At 34.8% G+C, this 19,740-nt stretch overlaps 2 protein-coding genes across 15 annotated transcripts in view; both read right to left on the bottom strand.

Moving 5' to 3' along the window:
• The window catches only part of Stacl (SH3 and cysteine-rich domain-containing protein), a 137,507-nt gene that overhangs the window by 88,699 nt on the left and 29,068 nt on the right, over positions 1-19,740 (bottom strand). For 13 of the 14 annotated variants that reach the window (XM_076114553.1, XM_076114557.1, XM_076114556.1 and 10 more), the window contains exons 2-3: positions 14,401-15,376; positions 13,974-14,171 (exon numbers count right to left, since the gene is read on the bottom strand). In XM_076114553.1, the coding sequence (XP_075970668.1) occupies positions 13,974-14,171; positions 14,401-15,040 (838 nt within the window). In that variant the 5' untranslated portion in view covers positions 15,041-15,376. The remainder of the gene's footprint in view (positions 1-13,973; positions 14,172-14,400; positions 15,377-19,740) is intronic. The other variant, XM_076114568.1, reaches the window with a different exon arrangement.
• Positions 4,688-9,526, bottom strand: LOC142973230 (sodium channel protein Nach-like). The gene is made up of 2 exons (XM_076114868.1): positions 9,454-9,526; positions 4,688-5,598 (listed from the first exon to the last, which is right to left on the bottom strand). Exons 1-2 carry the CDS (start codon positions 9,524-9,526, stop codon positions 4,688-4,690), a joined length of 984 nt encoding a protein of 327 aa, XP_075970983.1.

Genomic DNA, 19,740 nt, shown 5'->3' with positions numbered 1-19,740 from the left:
ACATTAATTAGTTTATACTTATAATATTTAACAGTTACTTGCAAAGTTATCGTATATGTAAAAGGAATGAGGACAATGTATGTTGTGTGAAAAAATAATTAATTTGGAATCGGAATAATATAGTACGCGACTTTCCCATCTTGAAAGTAAACTTTGTTTATTTTAATTAAGATTGGTTCATAGTCTTATGCAGAAGTCATTAATAGATAAATCTACACTGTAATAAAAGCTAGTAATACGAATACTAGCAGACGTCTCTTGCTTGGTTCGAGTAAGTCGATAAGCTCGAGCTCCCAGAGCTAAATTTAATTGCTTCTGTAGTTAAATCTGTAGAAAAGAACACTATTCTGTTGAAATACTAAAATAGTCACAAAAATTCATAGTGAAGTTACTCGTATATCAACTTTTGTGAGTAATGTGTTGACCAAAAACTAAGCTATAATCTATTTCAATTAGGCTCTCGGTAGTAATTAAGATAAATTGACTAGATGACGACGGGGGCTCATGTGAGCCGACCACTGCCGGATAATATCGTATTCGTACATTAGCTTAATGTTGTTTACTATTTTGAGAAGTTGTTTTATGTTCAAAGGTGACAAAATTCTGTAATGAATTTTTTCTTTTGCGGCAACATTTTTATTAGTAAAAACTTTTATTTATTTTATTCTGTTTGGCTTTCGGGCCTTGAATTCTGCGGCAAGCATATCTTTAAACTTCTTATAAACTCTTTGATCTAGTATATAATTTTAACACGTAAATCCTTAATTATAATGCTTGGTTATGAAGCTAGTGTAAAGTGTCGGTGATTCGACTTTAAAATATAAGAGAAAACATTTTCCTTCTTAACTCAGTGTCTAAAAGTTTTAAACGTCTTTGCCGGTTGTTCCAGAAAACGGTGAATATTTTAGCTGCTACGAAGACACGTCGACGAACCGATTTTTCGACGAAAACTTTATTAGAAAATTTATTTTTACATCAAATATATAGAAAAAAATACTTAGGACGGTTTATACCTCTGTTTCAGTTGTATTTAAACTGTTCGCCTTTTATAATATATCTAATTATAACACAGAAAAAAGTGTCGACGGATTTTTTTAATATGTGCTTACATCAATTTAGCCAAAACTTATTTCACCGAAGAACTGTATTTTACTACGAATTTTACACAACGAAATAATTATTTAAATTCTCTGAAAAGCGAAAAGGCGAACAAGTAGTAAACAGGGGAAGGAAGCGAGAGTAAAATACAAGGACCGTCACTTAACTTGCCATATAATTAGAGAAAATACATTGAACATGTATGTTTTATTTAAAATAGTAATATATTTCCATTTTGATAAAATTCAGATCTAAAGTCATCAATTCTTCATCATTCCAATATTGATAATATAAACTTGGGTTCCCGTTCGCCGCTCAGTAAAAACTCTTACTGACAAAATTGACCTTTCGCATATTGTGACAAATATTCGTTACGAGATAGAAAAAGTTGTCGGGACATTCTATCGGATGGAAATTGAAAAACGCGGTGACCGATATCCTCAGAATTCTATTAAAATCAAAATGAATTTGTAAGAAAAAATCTCTTTACCTATTTACATTTCTGAATTTTAAATAGGTATTAGGTACATTTGAAGAAAAAACTTATTTATGTTATCATATTTTTTTCTTTAAATGAATTAATAATACAATGAACTTAAACTTAATAGCTATAAATAGGTAACACTTTTTACCGTGATTTTTACTGTTAGTGGAATATGAAACACATCCTGCATAACAGAGTATCTGAAAATTAATAATGTTTAACAGTTTTTTCCGTCTCATGTTATTGCTAAGAAATGTCATGTCAAAAATTATTCAAGTTGAAAGAAAAGGCTACGCTGATGATGATGTTTATAATTCATTCAGTTCAAGTCTTTATATAAATCCTGATCTTTTTTGAGCCAATACAACTGATTTTCCTATTACAATAGCGCGAAGGATGAAACGTCTTGTATTTGCAGAAACCACAGTCTACTGTAAGCTTAGCCACGATCAACTCGTGTTCGGGTAGGTATCGTGTATATTTATTCCAAGTTCACGGAAATTAGATACTCAATGATACCTTTCTCTCTTTTCACAACATTTAATCTAGAAGTACGTGCAAAACTACATAGTTAAGTGAATATTCTACCAAACAACTCACGTTCTAACAAACATTATCATTTTAATACACTACACTATTGAAAACCATATCGCGAAATAAGAAATAGATGAAAGGGAAAATATTATCCGAGTAAAATTATTGATTACAATGCTTTTAATTCCAACTGTTAATTAATATGCCATCAAAAACATTCTGTAAAAACCTCAAGTCTCGCCGTAAAAAGTTGTGAGATCTATATAATACCAAGTCGATTAATCTATTTAGTCTCTACTTAAAGGACCTTCTGTCTTAAGTTATTACGTATGTTATTATCATGCCAATTTAAAAAAAATACCTCTAAAACAAATAGACCGACCTGGCCATCGCATGATTTGATTATTAGTATGTATCACACTACACAGCACGACGAGAAGTTAATGCTCCTGAAATGTTAATGGCGAATTTGTGTTTTCTTGCGATGACCAAGTCGATCTATTTGTTTTAAAGGTATTTTTTTTTAAATTGGCATGATAATAACATACGTAATAACTTAAGACAGAAGGTCCTTTAAGTAGAGACTAAATAGATTAATCGACTTGGTATTATATAGATCTCACAACTTTTTACGGCGAGACTTGAGGTTTTTACAGAATGTTTTTGATGGCATCTCACTTCTTTTTGTAGAGCGAATAGAGCAAACATAAGTCCAATTTGTATGGAAAGCCGTATTTTTTTCATAATTCAACATATTTTCCTATGGGAATGTTGTTCAGTTTCATGGGCTAAACACCCTTAACCACCCTATACCCCCTCCCGTTATGTCTCATATAGTAGATACATATTTATACCTATTTATTTTATTTTCTACAGAAATAATAATTTAATTCATTAACTGCAAATGTAACCTTGTAATCTTATACATTTATATGGGATTACAAAGTTATTGTTGCAGTTAGTGTATTTAGAAAACTTGACCGAAATTACAAAATTTTGAATTTTTCCCATGATTAAGACACTAAACCCTATTTGTATTCTAAATTTTAAGCTTCTAAGTCTGCTAGAAGTACCTTAGACTTTTGATGATCGGTGAGTCAGTGAGTCAGTGAATCAGTGAGTGACAAAATTCAAAATTTTAACAAGTTGTCATTCTTAAACTACTGCATCAAATTGACTGAAATTTTAAATATACCGTGTTTATACAATGACTGATTAGTTGCTGAAAATCCAGGCTTCTTGTTTTATCCACTACGAAATTATAGGGGTGTCAAAAATAGCCCGAATTGCTTCGAGAAAAGGATGTTACGGCCGTGCCGCTTTTTTTTTGCTCGACTTGCGGGGGCACTTCCGTGCCCCCAGATACGATTGTCTAGTTTAAAACAGCATCTGTTATTTCTAGGTTATCTTATCCCAATCTGAAAATATTATATTGGGGCCAGCGAATAGTACTAAATGTTTTGCTACAATTTATATTTCACTCATGTGCAATAAATATGTTTACACAACGCGTCTCACGACTATAGTTAAAGCGCTTAAGGGCTTCATAACAGTCGAATGGACAATAACATCTGACCGTGCACTGATAAAATATTGAACACCAGTTGCCAATACGCCTGCAGCTACTGCGCCGTACTTTCAACAAAGCGAAAAAATAATGGCGCGAATGAATTATTTAAATTAGGTACCCATTTGTATATTTTTGTGGCATTTTTATACAGAAATACGAGAAGTACGTACATCTATCTATTTTAACGTAGTCGCGTTTTTGAAAGAATAATAATAAATTAACAAGAAGTAATGAACAGCAGGAAATGGTGTTCCGTATTCTAAATATGTTTGCATTTTCCATCCATTATTCTTTTTAAATGTTCTGTATCTATCTTTTTTCCTAAATGAATATTCATTGGACCTTTTACAAATTTGTTCCGCGTAACTCTTTTAAAAAGATTTAATCTTTTAAATCACTGTGTAAAATTGGTTTTAGATCGTTATCTCGTTATTTTTAATATATTTTTCACAAAATCTCGTTACAGCTTCATTGTTGTTTTCCTTTGAAAAAAAAAGAAATCGAGAATTATAAAATATCCATGAATAATCTGAAATTCATAATTTGCTTTGAGATGGTGATACAAGCAGCTCATATCATATTCAAGTGATAAAAGGCACAATAAGGACAACTGTCATAATAGTTTCACACGAGGGTTGGACAGTAAGAAAAAGTAATAACAAACATGGCACACAAAACTATTTTTGTTACTAATATTAGCAGTGAACGGTAAAGTTTCCGCTTAAAGAAACTTGTTTACCGACTTTGTCTGTACCGAGTTTCGGCCGAATGGACTTAGTCGAGGATGTACGCCGGCTGCCGGCTTCGATAAATTTCTTTGGCAAATTCAATCCTGTAGGACGTTTGTCAAAACAGCTGTACTTGGAGAAACACGTGTATCCTCTTTAAGATTCAAATAATATACGTTTAAATCGTCGGACGAAAATATCAAAGATTCGAGTGCATTCAAACGTGTTAGTAACAAGTAGGTACAAATAGTAATGATTCAATACAATTGACTTCTACGAATTTTTCCAACGTCTAAAACACAGGTAGTAGGCAATTTCAACTATAGAAAGTAAGGATCCACCAAAGCAAAGTCCGAAGCAGTTGCCCATAGCGACGACTAGGTCAAGCGTAGTGCGTGCGACTTGCCGTGTCACTCGCTGATAAGGCATATTACTCAATATAAACTGTGCTGGTCTAGCCCTTAGCTCTTTTTCCGGCTCCAACAATTTCTTGGTCACTACATTATAATCCGGCTCAGTGCATGACGGTAAACAATCACAATTCAATCCAATCTCATTCGTTCCAGGAACTTGCAGTTTTCTCAGCGTCTTGTAGTGCTTTGTCAAACACTTTAATCCTTCCAAGTCACAATATCGATTCTTGTATTGGACCGGGGACAAGTGATGTGTACAATTGCACAGTCTTATTTGTGCTCCGATACGACATTGAGTGATACACACCGAGTAACTATATTGTTTAAACGCGATGTAGTTCTCGGGAACTTCTTCAGAGAATCTACACTGGCGGATTTCAGGAGCGATCAAAGATACTTCCGGCTCATTCACTACATCCATTATTGAAAATATCACAGTGGCTTGTGACCCATATAAAGCGGTAACTCTTCGATCGTATTCCATATTCCAGAACGGTATGTCTTCAGGTGAATGGATGAAAGCTTCATAATCTTGCGATATGGTAATTTCGAGAATACCCGCCCTGGATTGAGATTGTTTTGCATGAGCAGATGTGAAGAACATTCTTTGATTTCCTCCGACATGCTTGTTGTTCATGGAGTAACATATGCCGTACTCAGTTTGAAGAGGCTGGAAATGCTTGCAACATTTTATCGGTTTTCCATTCCACTTGCAACTGAAAAACAAATTTTCGCAGGACGTCCGAAATGTGGTAACTATTTCAGAATAATCTGTTGAACATAGTGTTTCATTTGAGCACGTAGAAATGCAACTGTAGCACGTACCGCTAAAGAATATTACTTCGGCAAGAAAACGGTCAAACTTTCCTCCTCCCAGTTCATTGAATCCTTTATTATCTGTCCAAAGTTTTTCGATGTTTGCAACCTCGCAGACAGTGATTGACGGAAATGTTGTGTTCCAATCAAGATAATCAGTGCGAGTTGTGAATCTTATTGTGTTTTCTTGATAATGTTCGTAGTATTTATGTATCGTCGCCACGGCTGCGATCCAGACGTGCACATAGATGACGAAATATATAAATCTGTATACGAAGTGAACATCTTTACGCACGAGAAAACTCGGTCCGTGAACTGTGAGATTACTGAAAGTATATTTAATTCTTCGGCAGAATAACTTAACATGTTCTATAATTTGCTTACAGAAACGTATAACCATGCTGTCGGGTTTTGATAAGGTTTTAACCAACTGGTGATCAAAAGTCAAATGGAAGGATGGAAATAAAGCCACAATTTATATAATGCACGGATTTAACGACCACACGAAATGTATCCATTTGCCTAATGTTTTGGATGGCGTATAATACAAATAGCGTTAATTAATGTTGAATAATAGGTTATGATAGTAGTAAAGCTCTATCTACATGAACAGTTGAACGCATGAATATGGGAAGTTTAAGTCTATTTGTAACGGTATTAAGATTTGGAGCGTCGCAGTTTGTAACGTTATTACGTCCATTTAATTGTACTTAATTGGTAGAGAGAAGTGGACGGTATAAACCTTTGTGAATTGTCTAGCTTGAATAGTTTGTCAATGATTGTAAATCTAAGTTCTTGTTAGCAGTCGAAATAGTTATATGTTTATAAGTTAACGTAAATATTTTCAAGATACGTGCAGACATAGAGATATGACTTTTGTTGCTCCTCTAAGTTTATAGGAAGTAATAGTATTTCATAAATATGACGAGATACCAATTTTGACGACAAACTAACTGATAACGGGAAAACAATAACTTAAGACGACATGTTTACGTCATTTCAACTTAACTTTCATATAGAAATCATCATTTTATATTTGCCAATAAATTTTCCTTTGGTGGCATTTCCCGGGTTTTATAGCTCTCACAGATACGGATAGACTCACTACAATTTTTACTCATACCCCAGAGAGCAGTAAGTCACGAGTAAAACTTGCAATCTCGAGATCATAAAATTTAAACAACAACCGTTGTATTATCCTTAAAGTTGATTCTGTTTGAGTGTGTTATGTTCGTAACATGTAAGAAAAGTAATTTCACGATATTGAATTTTGTACTGTTCAATGTTTTCTTAGTCGAAAACTTTTCTATGTGCTTTTATATAGATTGTTTATATGTATATTTCTCCGAACATTGATATGGTAGATTAACGACATACTTTTAGGAATCATTCGTGACGTCTTGTGTCATATTAATTAAGTCGTAAAAAGTAATGTTTAAATTTAAAACAATACAATTAACATATACGATGTATTCAATATATTTTTAAGGAAAGAAAATAAAAGTAAGTATTCAGAAATATTAAGGAAAGAAGTATCGTGTAAACCAAACCTAAGCTCAAAATGGTAACCGGCTAAGTGTTTTAGAAAAATGTTTCATATACAGGCCTTAATAGCATTAGATTATCTTTTGTTATTTGAATTATATAAATATAAGTTTCCATAATGGTAAGTGAAAGTTAAATTAAATAATTACAGAGATCAAAAGGAATAGTTTTTTCATTCGTCCGAGGTACATACAATTTTATCTCTTCGGTCTTCATATTATATTGAAAACTGATTTTATACGGAGTTCAAAGGTCTAAAGATTTACAACTTTAATAGTTTTATGTGGGAAAAGTTTAACGCGTGAAAAATCTATGTGTATGTACGTAAAATAAAAAAAAACAAATTATCTATTAACCAGTTTATGCCCTGGATTTCGTCTGTACGAAAATATTTCCTGGGATATAAATATCCTGTGTTAGTCAGTCCAGGGTTTAACCATCAAAATCGGTTCTGACGTTTTGGCGTGACTAAGTAACAATCATTTAAACTATTGCATTTATACCTGAATGTTAAGAAATACGGATGTGGGTTTATTTGCATATGTCGTGTACTTGACAAATAATTTAGCAGTATTAATCAAGGTGAGGTGAATATTTACGGTTTAAGTATCTGAGGTTATGATAGAAGGGGAAATGGTGATAGTTACAGAATCAGGAATGTCACCGGGATAATTAGATTTGTCCGTTTGAATCAGTTTCAGTTGGAACCTTCATGATTAATGGATGAGTTTTCAACCAACTTCGCCATACTAAGTGATTCATACCGATGAAAGGTAACACTTAAGTACTTGGAGTAATTGAGAACTTATTAGTGGAATATTATTAAGTATAAAGTAAAATTATTTAGCTTAATATCGAATGCAATTTTTTTTGCTAAATTAATAATAAATTTAAGAACATTACCGTTTGACAAAATTATGAATGAAGCAAGGGCAGTGCGTAAGGATCATATCAAGCGGCGTTGTTTGGTCTCTGCCTACCCCTATGCAAAAAAGGCGTGATTTTATGTATGCGTGTATATTTAAGAACGTTTTGTAATCGTATTATAGAAACATTAAATAGAACTGCTTGCTTTTTAATTTCATTCAAGACGATATACTTATTAAAATCTGATTTAAAATGAATCATACATGCAAACCTTAGGATCAAACGAAATGTCGCGATATACCGAGTTACAACATTCTATTTTGTGAAATCCAATTACTGTAGGATTTAGCGGCTTAGAACGCTCCGCAAATGTGAAAAATGAACATGAATCACGTCTGCACCTATACAAGAAAATACTACGTGGGTATGTTTTAAAAGGTTCAGTTCAAAGAGGTTTAATGTACCTATGTGAAGGTTGTATTTTGTTCCTTATTGTGTCCTCTTTGCCGCTCCTTCCTTCCACAAACAGCCATTTATAAATTCATTGCATTCGCAAAGACGGATGTCTCCAAAACAATTTCCCCATCAAATTGCAAAGTCACCTGTATTTATATATTATAGGCTTTATTTATGAATTACAAATTCCTTCGTAGGTAGAGTCGAAGTAGGTCAAAGCGAAGTTCGCATTCATTCGTGCATACTTAAGTTAATTTGGATAGGCGGCGAAAAGACAAATAAGCGCGGTTTTGGCTGCCTTAACTAGTGCAGTGAAGATGGTACCTAGTAGACATTAACTAATATGTAAATTAACTGGAATGTCTTTTGTTGGCTAGCATAAGTCTTGTTTTTAATTCAATCACTGATCTGACACCGGCAGTTGGTTTTGAGCTAATGAAGCTATGTAAACAGTCTCTTAATTATGAAGATTTATTTATAATGTCTTCCTAGCCAATATTTAATTTCATTGAAACCGGCAGTCAACGGTGCAGGACTTTGTTTATAGTGTCCAAATGTAGGCAAGACAAAACACTTTTAGTTCACTTTCACTTAAAGTTACTAAGTTCATGCGAGTTGTTCAATTAATAAAATGTAACTAATACAGTCATCAATATGGTAAAGCAACAAAGTAATGATACTTTCTGTCATATTCAAGTAATTAATATTAAGATTAGTATCACTAATAACGTCTTTATTACCTTTTTAATGTGGTCGAATGTTCAGCGCGTCTAAATTGATAAAATACTATATACCTACTTTTAGTAATGACTTAGTTAAAATCTACTTAAATGTTAACTTAGTCAGTATAAAATGTAGTGTTCTTTCTTTAACAATTTTGAACAAACTCAATATACTCGACATTTACAATATCAAACTGATTCTAAATACGTTATTTCTTACTGGCAGTTAGTTGGAGTGGTCCCCAAATGCTATTATTCCAACGATGTGCCATTTGTCTAATCGGTACCGCCATTATGGTGCAAAATTGCTAGCACTTAACTACTCTTTGTAACCCCTTTCTACAATTCATACACGTAACATCTACAAATAGATAATTCAAGTATTCGCTTTTGGTGGAAAATATCGGAAAACTGAATTCAAAGCGCTTGATTTATAGAAGCTGCAGGCAAACACTATTCATCTTACATTGCTAGATATATACAATATTATATGTTGTGATATTCACTCTAATGCGAAAAGCATCTTCCGTTTGCTGAACTCGTAAAATAATTTCAGAATTAAGCTCAAAGAAACATTTGGTTCCGTAATTCGTCTCCAAATTTCATTTCACTAATGTATGTCTGTGTAACTTTCAACTTGGAGGCTTTTATGTCGAATTAATTAAATGTTTATTAATACAACTTTTCTTTAAATAAAAAGATGGATTTTGTTACTAGAGTCAGGGTTTTGGTAATAGCATTTTCCTTAACAGAGTACTCGATCAAAGTTTTGAGCGATTCGGCGACCTGTTATAATTATATTAGCATCTATAACAAGCGTGTAATTATATTCTCGGCGGTGTTAATTTCATGCTAATCCTGAAGTAGTGCTATCGCATTCACTCTTGTTGAAGTTTCTTAGAAGCCACAGGGTCGGTGTTAAGGTGTCAACCGCATCTCAGCAGTGAGTGCAAACGTTAACTACATACACGTGAACAATAAACATTCACATTTATACGCGGATTACCGTACAAAGGCAAACCACAACGTAGCGTCTGTCAAATACATACACGCGGATTGTATAACTTGAAATTGTTTAATTAACTGGGAGATAGCAAGTGAAGTGAGTCAAAAATGTATTCAATATATAAAGGCTTTTGTAATTATCGAATACAATGTATACAGTATCTGAATTCATTTCAACATTCTTATCTATTTTTGTCATCTACGTGATTCAAGCATCAATACAGCCATTCATTACACGGCACAGTTAAATACCACACAGTCGCTAGGTGCACTTAAAAAGTGTCACATAGTTTGTCTGTGTCCTCAACCATAGTGACCCATTTCTCGTAGACGACACTTAAACCTTGCGTTGGGAACAAGCAGGTGCACTTTTGTCATTCTTTTGTACGTTCAAATGTTGCTGTTTATTTCGATATCACGATATAAGTAGTTAACAAAAGAATTTATTGAGCTTTTTATATAAAAAATAAACTCATTAGTACATTTCCATTAATAATTGGTTCATTCCGCAGTATAGTTTGTGATTCATTATTAAACCGCGATGCTAAACTGGCAACTTTATTACTTGTTCGCGGCGGGTGAGTGCTAAATTATTAAGCTTTACTAGAGTCCGTTTACCTATGTAATGTACCGTGTAAAATGTTCGTATAAAATAGTCTAATTTTCACTGTGTTTGTATAAGGTACGGTGCATCGCACGAATTCACTTACCTCGATCGTGAGAGAATGCATAACATTTTTCATTGAAATGGTTTGCTCTTGCAATTATTGCTTGGGACTAACTCTTTTCAGTGTACTGCTTTTTCTAGCGAAGTTCAAATAAATTATAGCTTTTACTCCGTAGTACGTACATTCCACTTTTTTATTCGTTTTACTACGTTTTGTTAATTTATTCATGCGTACTTTTCGTTTACTCGTATTGTGTACTCAGTCGGTCGAATATACACCGATAACCAATCGACTATGTATTCGATTATATCATGAACGTATTCCAGGAAAAATGAGAAAGTTAAATTCAACACCGAAGTGGATTTTTTAATTAGATATAACAATATGTACTGTACGTGTCCGTTTAATCTGCTAAAATAAACGTGAAAGAAAATTCGTACCTAGCATCTTTTTAAAATTTGCTAGAGAGCGATTCGTTTCTTTACTATCGTAATTGTAGCTTACAAAAGATTATAATGTTGTATAAGACAAGTATCTGTTCTGTTTTAACATCTCTTGAAGAAACACACGTCAGAAACAGCCGTAACAAAGGTCGGGATACGTGTCCTGAACATAGTGCCGTGGGATTCATTCGTTTTAGGCAAGGTCAAGTTCCTCCAAACATTTATTAAGGTCTCAAGAGATATTACCGCAGATTAAGAAGTGAATTACCTCGCAAAAATAATATATCCTTGTTGGATAGACATCTAAAAACTTAATTGCAGGACTTCGGTACATTCAATTTAATTTACGAAGACAGAATAGCTGTCTGTGTTATTTATTACGCACTTAAACGTTGGAGATAGCGATATAAGTGTGTGTATTATACAGCAGGGAAGTTTTAGTAAAAGTAACAAGTGGGTTCGCTTGATTGTTAATATGATTTGCAAACAGCGCTCCCAGAAATTTTGTGTGCGAAAGAAAATTTACTTTCTTTCCATTTTTAACTGTCTGAATGGGTAAAATTTTCATATCACTTGCTAATTGTGCAATTTGATTATACAATAATTGAATTGCATTTTGTTATACAAAAGTATTTCGTATAAATGAATGTCTCTGAGTTTTTCTTTTTCGACATATTCAGCACAAGCTCATTTATGAAAGTTTTGGGTTGCTTATTCCGCAAGCTTTTTATTTCCACAGTAGGAAATTAATAGAGAGCATCATCTAATAGAAGAAGCGCCCGAAAAGCGGTAGTGAACAAAGTGTTTTGCTCTTTGTGGCAACAGAGGTAGTCCCGTGCGGACATTCAGCCGCGGCCGCCCGACCGCTAAATTGCATTGCCGGAACAAGATTCAACCATCAGATGTGTCTTACTGGTTATAAAGCACGAATATCTACGGCGCTTTCCTCCGAGTTCGTCGCTTGATTTATGAGAATATTTTCTCATTCATCTTGTATTTACGAAATGTAGCTATTAACCTGTCAAAGCTTTACCGACGTTCCTTTAATGACGTATTTCAAATTCGAGACACACTCTCCCAGGAAACATAAACGTACTTTAGCTCAACAACTCTTCGGAGATTGGGTAGAATATAAAGTTTTCCATAAAGAATTTGAGTATTTCAAGCTACTCTGTTAATTAGTGAAAATGTTTATTTTGGTAAATAGGCGCGTGCTTAGAATAGAATCTTGTACTCTTCCCACGGACGTTTTAGTCGACCTTTACCTTGTAATCTAGCAATGACTGTCTTGAAAAATACAATGGAAAATATTATTGTCATAATAGTAACATGATATTATAACAGTTACTATAGAAGAGCAGGTATATGCGTTGAATAAACAGTAAAAGTAAAAACTGTTGTTCGTATAAAAATGTTGGATAAATTGAAACGTCAAGAGTACATTGTAGCCTTGGCTGGATGTCAATCAAGTCGAGGGCAGTTGCGTGATTCAGTAACACGTAAAAAACACAAAGAGAGTGCCTGCGAATGATTTCAGTTGACGGCGTAACCTGCTCCTATGTTACATTTCCACACTGGACGTTTTATATACAGTAGTTTCATAGTTGCTTCTTTGTATGAATGCCGTGCTTCGTGAAATAGTCACATTGTTCCATTTAGAAGTGAGAAATAAAAAAGAAACGGGTTGAAAACGACAAGTACCTACGTAACTGCGTTCATTGCTGCTTAGCTCTAAGTTAGACCGTTCATTTTATTTTACGACCCTTCACTGGACTGAACGTAGGTAATTGCACGGACTCTGTGAAGTTATCATAATAAAACATTCTTTTATTACGTGTTTAGTATAATAAAATGTATAACATTCATACGTCTACATACCAGGTGGGTCTTTGATAGCTTAGCGAGAATCGATTTTGTGGGATTTGGAGAACAAATTGCGGGGCAATGCAAACAAAATCCGGACGCTTGTTGCAACCTCCCGGGTTCGAGAAAACAAAGGAAAGGGCTTTGTTTCCACGAACTGGCAATGTATGAGCCATACCGGCAAGTGAGATGGGAACATTCCAATTACTACTAACTGTAAAATTTAGTTCAACTGTAGCATCGAAACGGTTCGAATCCCATCTAGGAAAAATATTTGTGTGACGAACACCAGTATCAGTTTCCAGTAGTGGTAGCTTAATTCATAATTTTTACGAAGATATGATGTTTGCAAATAGTATATTTATCAGTTTTCTAGTCACAGTGGTAGAAGTTGATTATCTTGAATCAGATGACTTGGTGTGTTCAGAGATATACTTATTTACTTTACTATTAGGTCACCTATTATGTCCAGATCTAAATCTCGTGAAATAATCCATCCTAACGGTCAAACCCATTACGGTGTTGTATTGATATTAATACTGTGTTATCCGACTACACGATACTGTTATATCATATCTGCGTCTACGTAGTCTATTTAGTGCCCTGAACTACATTCAACGTGCATTCAGCATTTCTCTACGTCAAGCTCAACTGACAAGCTGCTCTACCATTTAATTAAAACCTAGTACAGCTTAGAACGAATAACAGGAATTCATAACATTTTTTTGTACAAGAAATTAATTTGAAATTATACAACTTACCAGTTTTTACAAGCTTGAAAGTCACTTGCTGTTGATTTTTCAGTTGGTCATTGTGTGTTGGGTGGTTGAGCTCCCGCAGTGCCATCTCCACAGAAGGTTGTTGCTGCATGGCGCCAGACCGGTGAGGCGACGCCTCCTTCGCTCGACTCAACTTACGGAAGAAACTTACTTTCTTCGCTTTGGAATTTGGAGCCGGACCTGCAAATATAAATAAACTTACATTCGATTCGGGAATTAAGGACAACAAGAGGTGGTACGAGTATTAATAAAAAAAACCCTCACACCGTTATAAAAAACCTCATGGGCGTGATACGAGCCTAGTAAAGCGTTATGCTGTTATTCTGCCAAGTAACCATGCTAAATGGATGTGTAGAAGTTAGTTGATGACCACGCGCTCACAAACCCAAATCCCACTCTCATTCAGAACCTTCAAGAGACGAACGTAGAGGCGTTGGCGTCGAAGGCGTTGAGGTACGAGCTGAGGTCGGGGGCGTGGAGCTCGGCTCGGAGTGGGGGCGAGGAGGGAGGAGGCTCAGCGAGGACTCCGTCGCCGAAGGGAAGTGCGCCGCCGACACATCAGGTCGTCGATCTGGCTCTGGTGTGGTCACTCGGATGTGTGCCCCGAACTGCGGTAAGTTCGCAACTTCGAATAGTGCGTCGAAGTTACGGTCGAATATATTCTTCCTCGAGAACGCCGGAGTAGGAAGGGGAGCGGGCAGTTCGAATTCATCAGGAGCGGGGGTTCTAACAATTTTGCCGAATTCATTGTCCTCATGGCGACCAAGCTTCTTGAGGAGCTTAGCTTTGGTGCGCTCGCGCAGCTTTGGACGCTCGAGCGACGGCGTCGGCGAGGCCGGCGCGCGCTCTGGTGACTCCGGGGGCGCCGTTTTGAGGTGAGTTTGGTCGCTGGTGAGGGTGGGGTTGCGGGGCGGGGAGTGCGCGCGCGACGGCGCAGACGGCGGCGGCCCGAAGATGATGTCGAGCGTAGGCCGCGGCCGTTGCCGAGGCAGCGAATACGAGCTGTATGTCAGGGAAACTACTTCATCCGCAGGATATATTACGTACATCCCTGGCGAGACCGCATCGCGCAGGCCCCTCGCGCCCTCCGAAGAGGTTTACGCGCGTCGATTTACTGTCTACTATAATCTAGGGACGAACACTATTTGACAAATCTTATTCTTAAATAGTTACGATAAACAAAAAAAAAGAACAAGTTACGAAGAGTACGTCGATTGAGGATTGGAATGTTTTTAAAAGTTAAGTTGCCTTTTGCGTACTACAATGTAAGTTGAAGAACGAATAAGGAATGTTTTATGGGAGGGATCTTGAGCCATAGCAGTAGTAGGAGGGTGAGGAGGTTTCTTCGTGTAATGTCTGCCAATTCCGTACAACGAATCTTCAACCTAAACAAAAAATAAATTCTTATTGCTCGATGAAGATGATTGTTGTAACATAAGTGAGGAAACACGATAAAAATAATAAAATGGTATGAAAAGTAAGGAACAAAGAGATCAGTTTTATGCGAACTTGTATTTGAAACAAATAGAACGTAAACACAAACAGGCTGTGTAGTGTATACGCAGTGTTGACAGTGAACAAACGCAGACTCGTAATATATGCACGAACTAACGAAATTTTAATCGTGATCTGTTTTTCGGCCCTACACATTTTGTTGACAAAAATATAGCTCTATAAATCGGTATCAATTGATCAAAATGCACATTATAAATCAATAATCTAAGCACAATTTCCCACCGTACTAGTTTACTTCGACATAATTATTTATGTAACCTCAGTATATAAAGGAAACATAACATGAGACACTACCGAAACACAGGAAACTTTTGTTTTGTTTCCAAACAATTAGTGTTCAGTAGTTGGGCACGTCGATGTGACTCCATATAGTTTAGCTGAAGTGTAAACTAGGCTGAGACAAACGGGTCAAGTGTCGCCACAATGGCTGAGAGCCTCCCAAGCACAAGAGTAGCTCTCAAAAATTTTCACAAACGTGGCGATTCTATACAGATTCATTTAAATTTTCCTTTACGCTAATAAGGAAAATCTTTGTAGCTTTAATGAGGTCAGAGTATGTATTTAACTTTTTTAATGAATATAATTAGTTTACTTATAAGTAATTAGGTTTATTGTCGTAAATGTAATCAAGACTGGCTGATATGAAATTAACGTTTATATCCACCGGTGTTTAGCGTCAATTTGATTGCGAGTTGATTTGTTGTAAGCGTGGGTAAACAAAGTTATCGCGTAGGTGATTGATATTTAGTCGTCAATAATGAAGCACTAGACCTATGCTTCACATGGTTATACGCTTAAAGTAAACAAGCTAAATACGTACATATTGAACTAAACATTCTGTTTACTGTTATGTTCAGTGATTCGCACATCACTCCCTTGTACGCTACGCTGGTACATTAGCTGCTCATTACGTAACATATACTAGTTTACTGTAACCCGAGTAGATCTCGAATATTCTCGAATAATTTCGATACAACTTCCGCATAAAGTTTAACCGTGTAGTACATCTACCTCTACTTAGTTGAAACTTTGAGATACCTCTATCGATTTACTTACATAACTGAATTGTTGTACACAATACCTGGCATGTAATAGACGAAATTTTGTTTTTTATTGAGTGTAACAATTGGCTACACTTTAAAATCAGGCGATAGTCATAACCATCTTCCCATAAACTTAAAAGTAAATAAAACTATAAGCGGACAAGATGTTTTCGTGATGAAACTTAGAAATAAAACCTCATAATATTTATGAAAACATACACACAACACAACTTGAACTTTTTGTTGTATACATTTACATAAACTTTACGTATGTACGTTACAAGTGTTAAACTCTTGACCTTTTTTAAGGATTCCGCCAATTTGCTCGGAATGCAAGGAAGTTCTTTTAGACTCACATCCCACTTGCCCACTGTTTCATCTGTGTCACAAACACACGTCAGTGGGTTTGTGTTTAAAAATATACAAATATTTATGGGCGGAGTAATTTTGGTAAACAGTTTTTTCTCTTCCGTCAATGATGTAACTAAGCCTGTTCTCACTGGGTTACTGGGTTCAACGCATGCGGCTTGGCTTCTTGCCTACACGACGAATTTGTGAAATAACAGATACAATATATTGCTATTTATAATTATAGTTTTTTACTTAAATAACTCGGTATATCGGATTACTGACTAATATTGGAGCTGTGCGAATATTTTTGCAAAAATATTTGGATGTCTCAACACATACAGTTCTAATTTAAAGTCTCTATGCAAATTGCCAATTTTAATTCTTTTACCGGTGTTGCTGTACCTATTCATGGCACAGTGACAGCAAAATGCAGTACAATAATAAGTGAGGATAGAAATGAATTTAAAAGAGTCAAGGACCAATAAAAGCAAATATCTTTTTATGATAGAGAATTGCACTTGACATACGATACAGAGCAAGCTGCACTCAATTTTAAAATGTTTCTTGAATATATTTTCTACATTTTCCGATCACAATTCTATAAAGCACTTCCAACTACATACGGAGATTTAAAGTTAAGTACCCATGTATGCAATTGACATTCATCTTACGTTCTGTGTAACGTCTCATGGTTTTGAAATAGATCTTTATTTTAGATGGCTGTATTATATTTATTCAATATGGTTCATAGAAACCTGTTCATAAATTATATCAAGTTTAATAATACAGGATTTAGAACTAAATGTTTAGATAATTCTAGCTCAATTTAGTAGAACCACAAATGAAATTTGACTTAAGCCACTTTATAGCGATGTTCAGCAATATACCTGTTGATAAAAATATGTATTGAATATTTACGATCGTGGAAAGCTCTAAACAAATAAAAAATATCATAAAAATACGGCGAATTTATCATTATTACGTGCATGTTGTTATCAGTTGGTGTTTTAGGACCGAGCCGCTATATCCCACGTAGGGCCGACATATTGTTTCAAATGAACGATACATCGGTCTCACAAAATTTTATTAGAACATTATGGGGTGTGACGGTGTTAGTATTTCACCTGTTTTTGCATTGCAATAAAAGAATGTGTATTTTTACTGTCCGAGGAATCCTTTGTAACTAATTAACCTTTGGCATTTTATATAGTTAATGAATTTCACGTATACCTTATAAACTTGTTACCAGAAAGTGCTAGAGTGAATAGCTTTCAAACAAACTGGCCATTTTTGTAACGAATTCTGCGAAAAATACAAAGCGCAAGCCGCGTACACACTCAAACAAATGAACATGATACCTCTTGTATTTTTGTGTTTGCTATTCTCTGAAATATTATTACAGCTGAAAATAAATAAAACGTGACACTAGTTTTTCAAATAAATGGAGGTGTTTGTTATTAAAAAACTTTATATTTATTACTTTAGAAACAATTAAGGTTTCATATCGTATTACAAACAACGGAGTTTAGTAAATAATATTTATTTAGATAAATGTGACAATTTAACTTATTATTATTTTAAATATTTAATTTATATACTGAGCATCTTTATAAATGTCATAACATTATGACGCTAATGGAATTAGGATTGGTATCTCAATAGAAAGGTCAAGCATTGTCGAAATTCGTACAATTCCATTTCGAGTTACAAATGTCTATTAGGAAAAAGATTTTTTAAGCTTTGAGGCGACCGAATAAAACACAATACAGACATCAACTAATATCCGTGTTGTGTCTCTGTTAGCTAATATAAACACGACAAACTATAAACAGTATCATAACATTCGTATAGAACTGAAATAAACTTTTATTTTGGGGACATCACTCAAAATAAACTGAAATTCATTCAAATTAAATTCGTCGACCGCACAAAATGAAGATTTCGTATTTGATCAAAAATAGGTCATTGAATGAATGGAGGCAAAATTAGAGATTCATAAAAAAGGGGGATGAGTTTGCACTTTAACATGAAAACAGTTTAAGTGATTTTGCAAATAACAATGCAGAATGAAAAATATCTTCTATAAATATCATTTTATGTTAATAACTCAGAAGAATTGAAAGTGTACAAATGGAGAGAAAATAAAAACAGTGGTGTTGTATAAAGGACTTGTTGAAAAAAGTTAAAAGGCTTCTCTACCCACATTTGTGTTCGAGCCGAGCTCTATTTAAAGAAAAAGGAAATCTACCCAACTAAGTAGAAGGAAATTTCAAACATTCCATATTAAGGAACATTCTTATGTTCACACTAACCTTTCAAATTGCTTTGAAGGAAGTAGCAACAATACAGTATATTATATCAAATCGTAACAATATAGTAATCCTTGGTATTTCATAAAACTTTGTTGAATGTCGTATGCAGTTGCTACGAATAGTGCAGCGCTAGGTAGGAATCCGGTAGCGATGAAAAGGTCGAGTGCTTCTCCACAATAGGAAGTCACGAGACCACCCTTTCCTCATTAGTATTGTGAAAAATTTCGAGGAGCGGACCGAAAGTCTCTGTATAAAACTTCTCTATTACAAAAGTTTCGAGTGTTTATTGAACGGGACGGAATTTTGAGTTAAATTATGGGGAAAGAGACCTTTACTATTGTTTCAGTTTTTTATTGCAAGTCAAACAAAGATCGTAGATAATAAAGTTTGGATTTTTGAGTTACACTAGTTCTGTTTAAAGGTATAACTTGATAACAAAGTATATGTTATATTAATCTGTTTGCGAGGAAAGCCTTTGAAATCGTAATAACTTTTCATTCTATTGAAAAAAGTGCCTGTATAAAACTA

This window comes from Anticarsia gemmatalis, chromosome 5 (assembly GCF_050436995.1).
Source record: "Anticarsia gemmatalis isolate Benzon Research Colony breed Stoneville strain chromosome 5, ilAntGemm2 primary, whole genome shotgun sequence".
In the NCBI taxonomy this organism is placed as follows: Eukaryota; Metazoa; Arthropoda; class Insecta; order Lepidoptera; family Erebidae; genus Anticarsia; species Anticarsia gemmatalis.
This window is presented reverse-complemented; position numbering and strand designations above follow the sequence as displayed.

Coding starts and splice junctions, on each gene's coding strand:
- LOC142973230 (XM_076114868.1), bottom strand. CDS start 9,526: ATGGCGGTACCGATTAGACAAATGGCACATCGTTGGAATAATAGCATT. Junction 5,599..9,453: donor ACCACTCCAACTAACTGCCA/GTAAGAAATAAC, acceptor TATGTTCAACAG/ATTATTCTGAAATAGTTACC.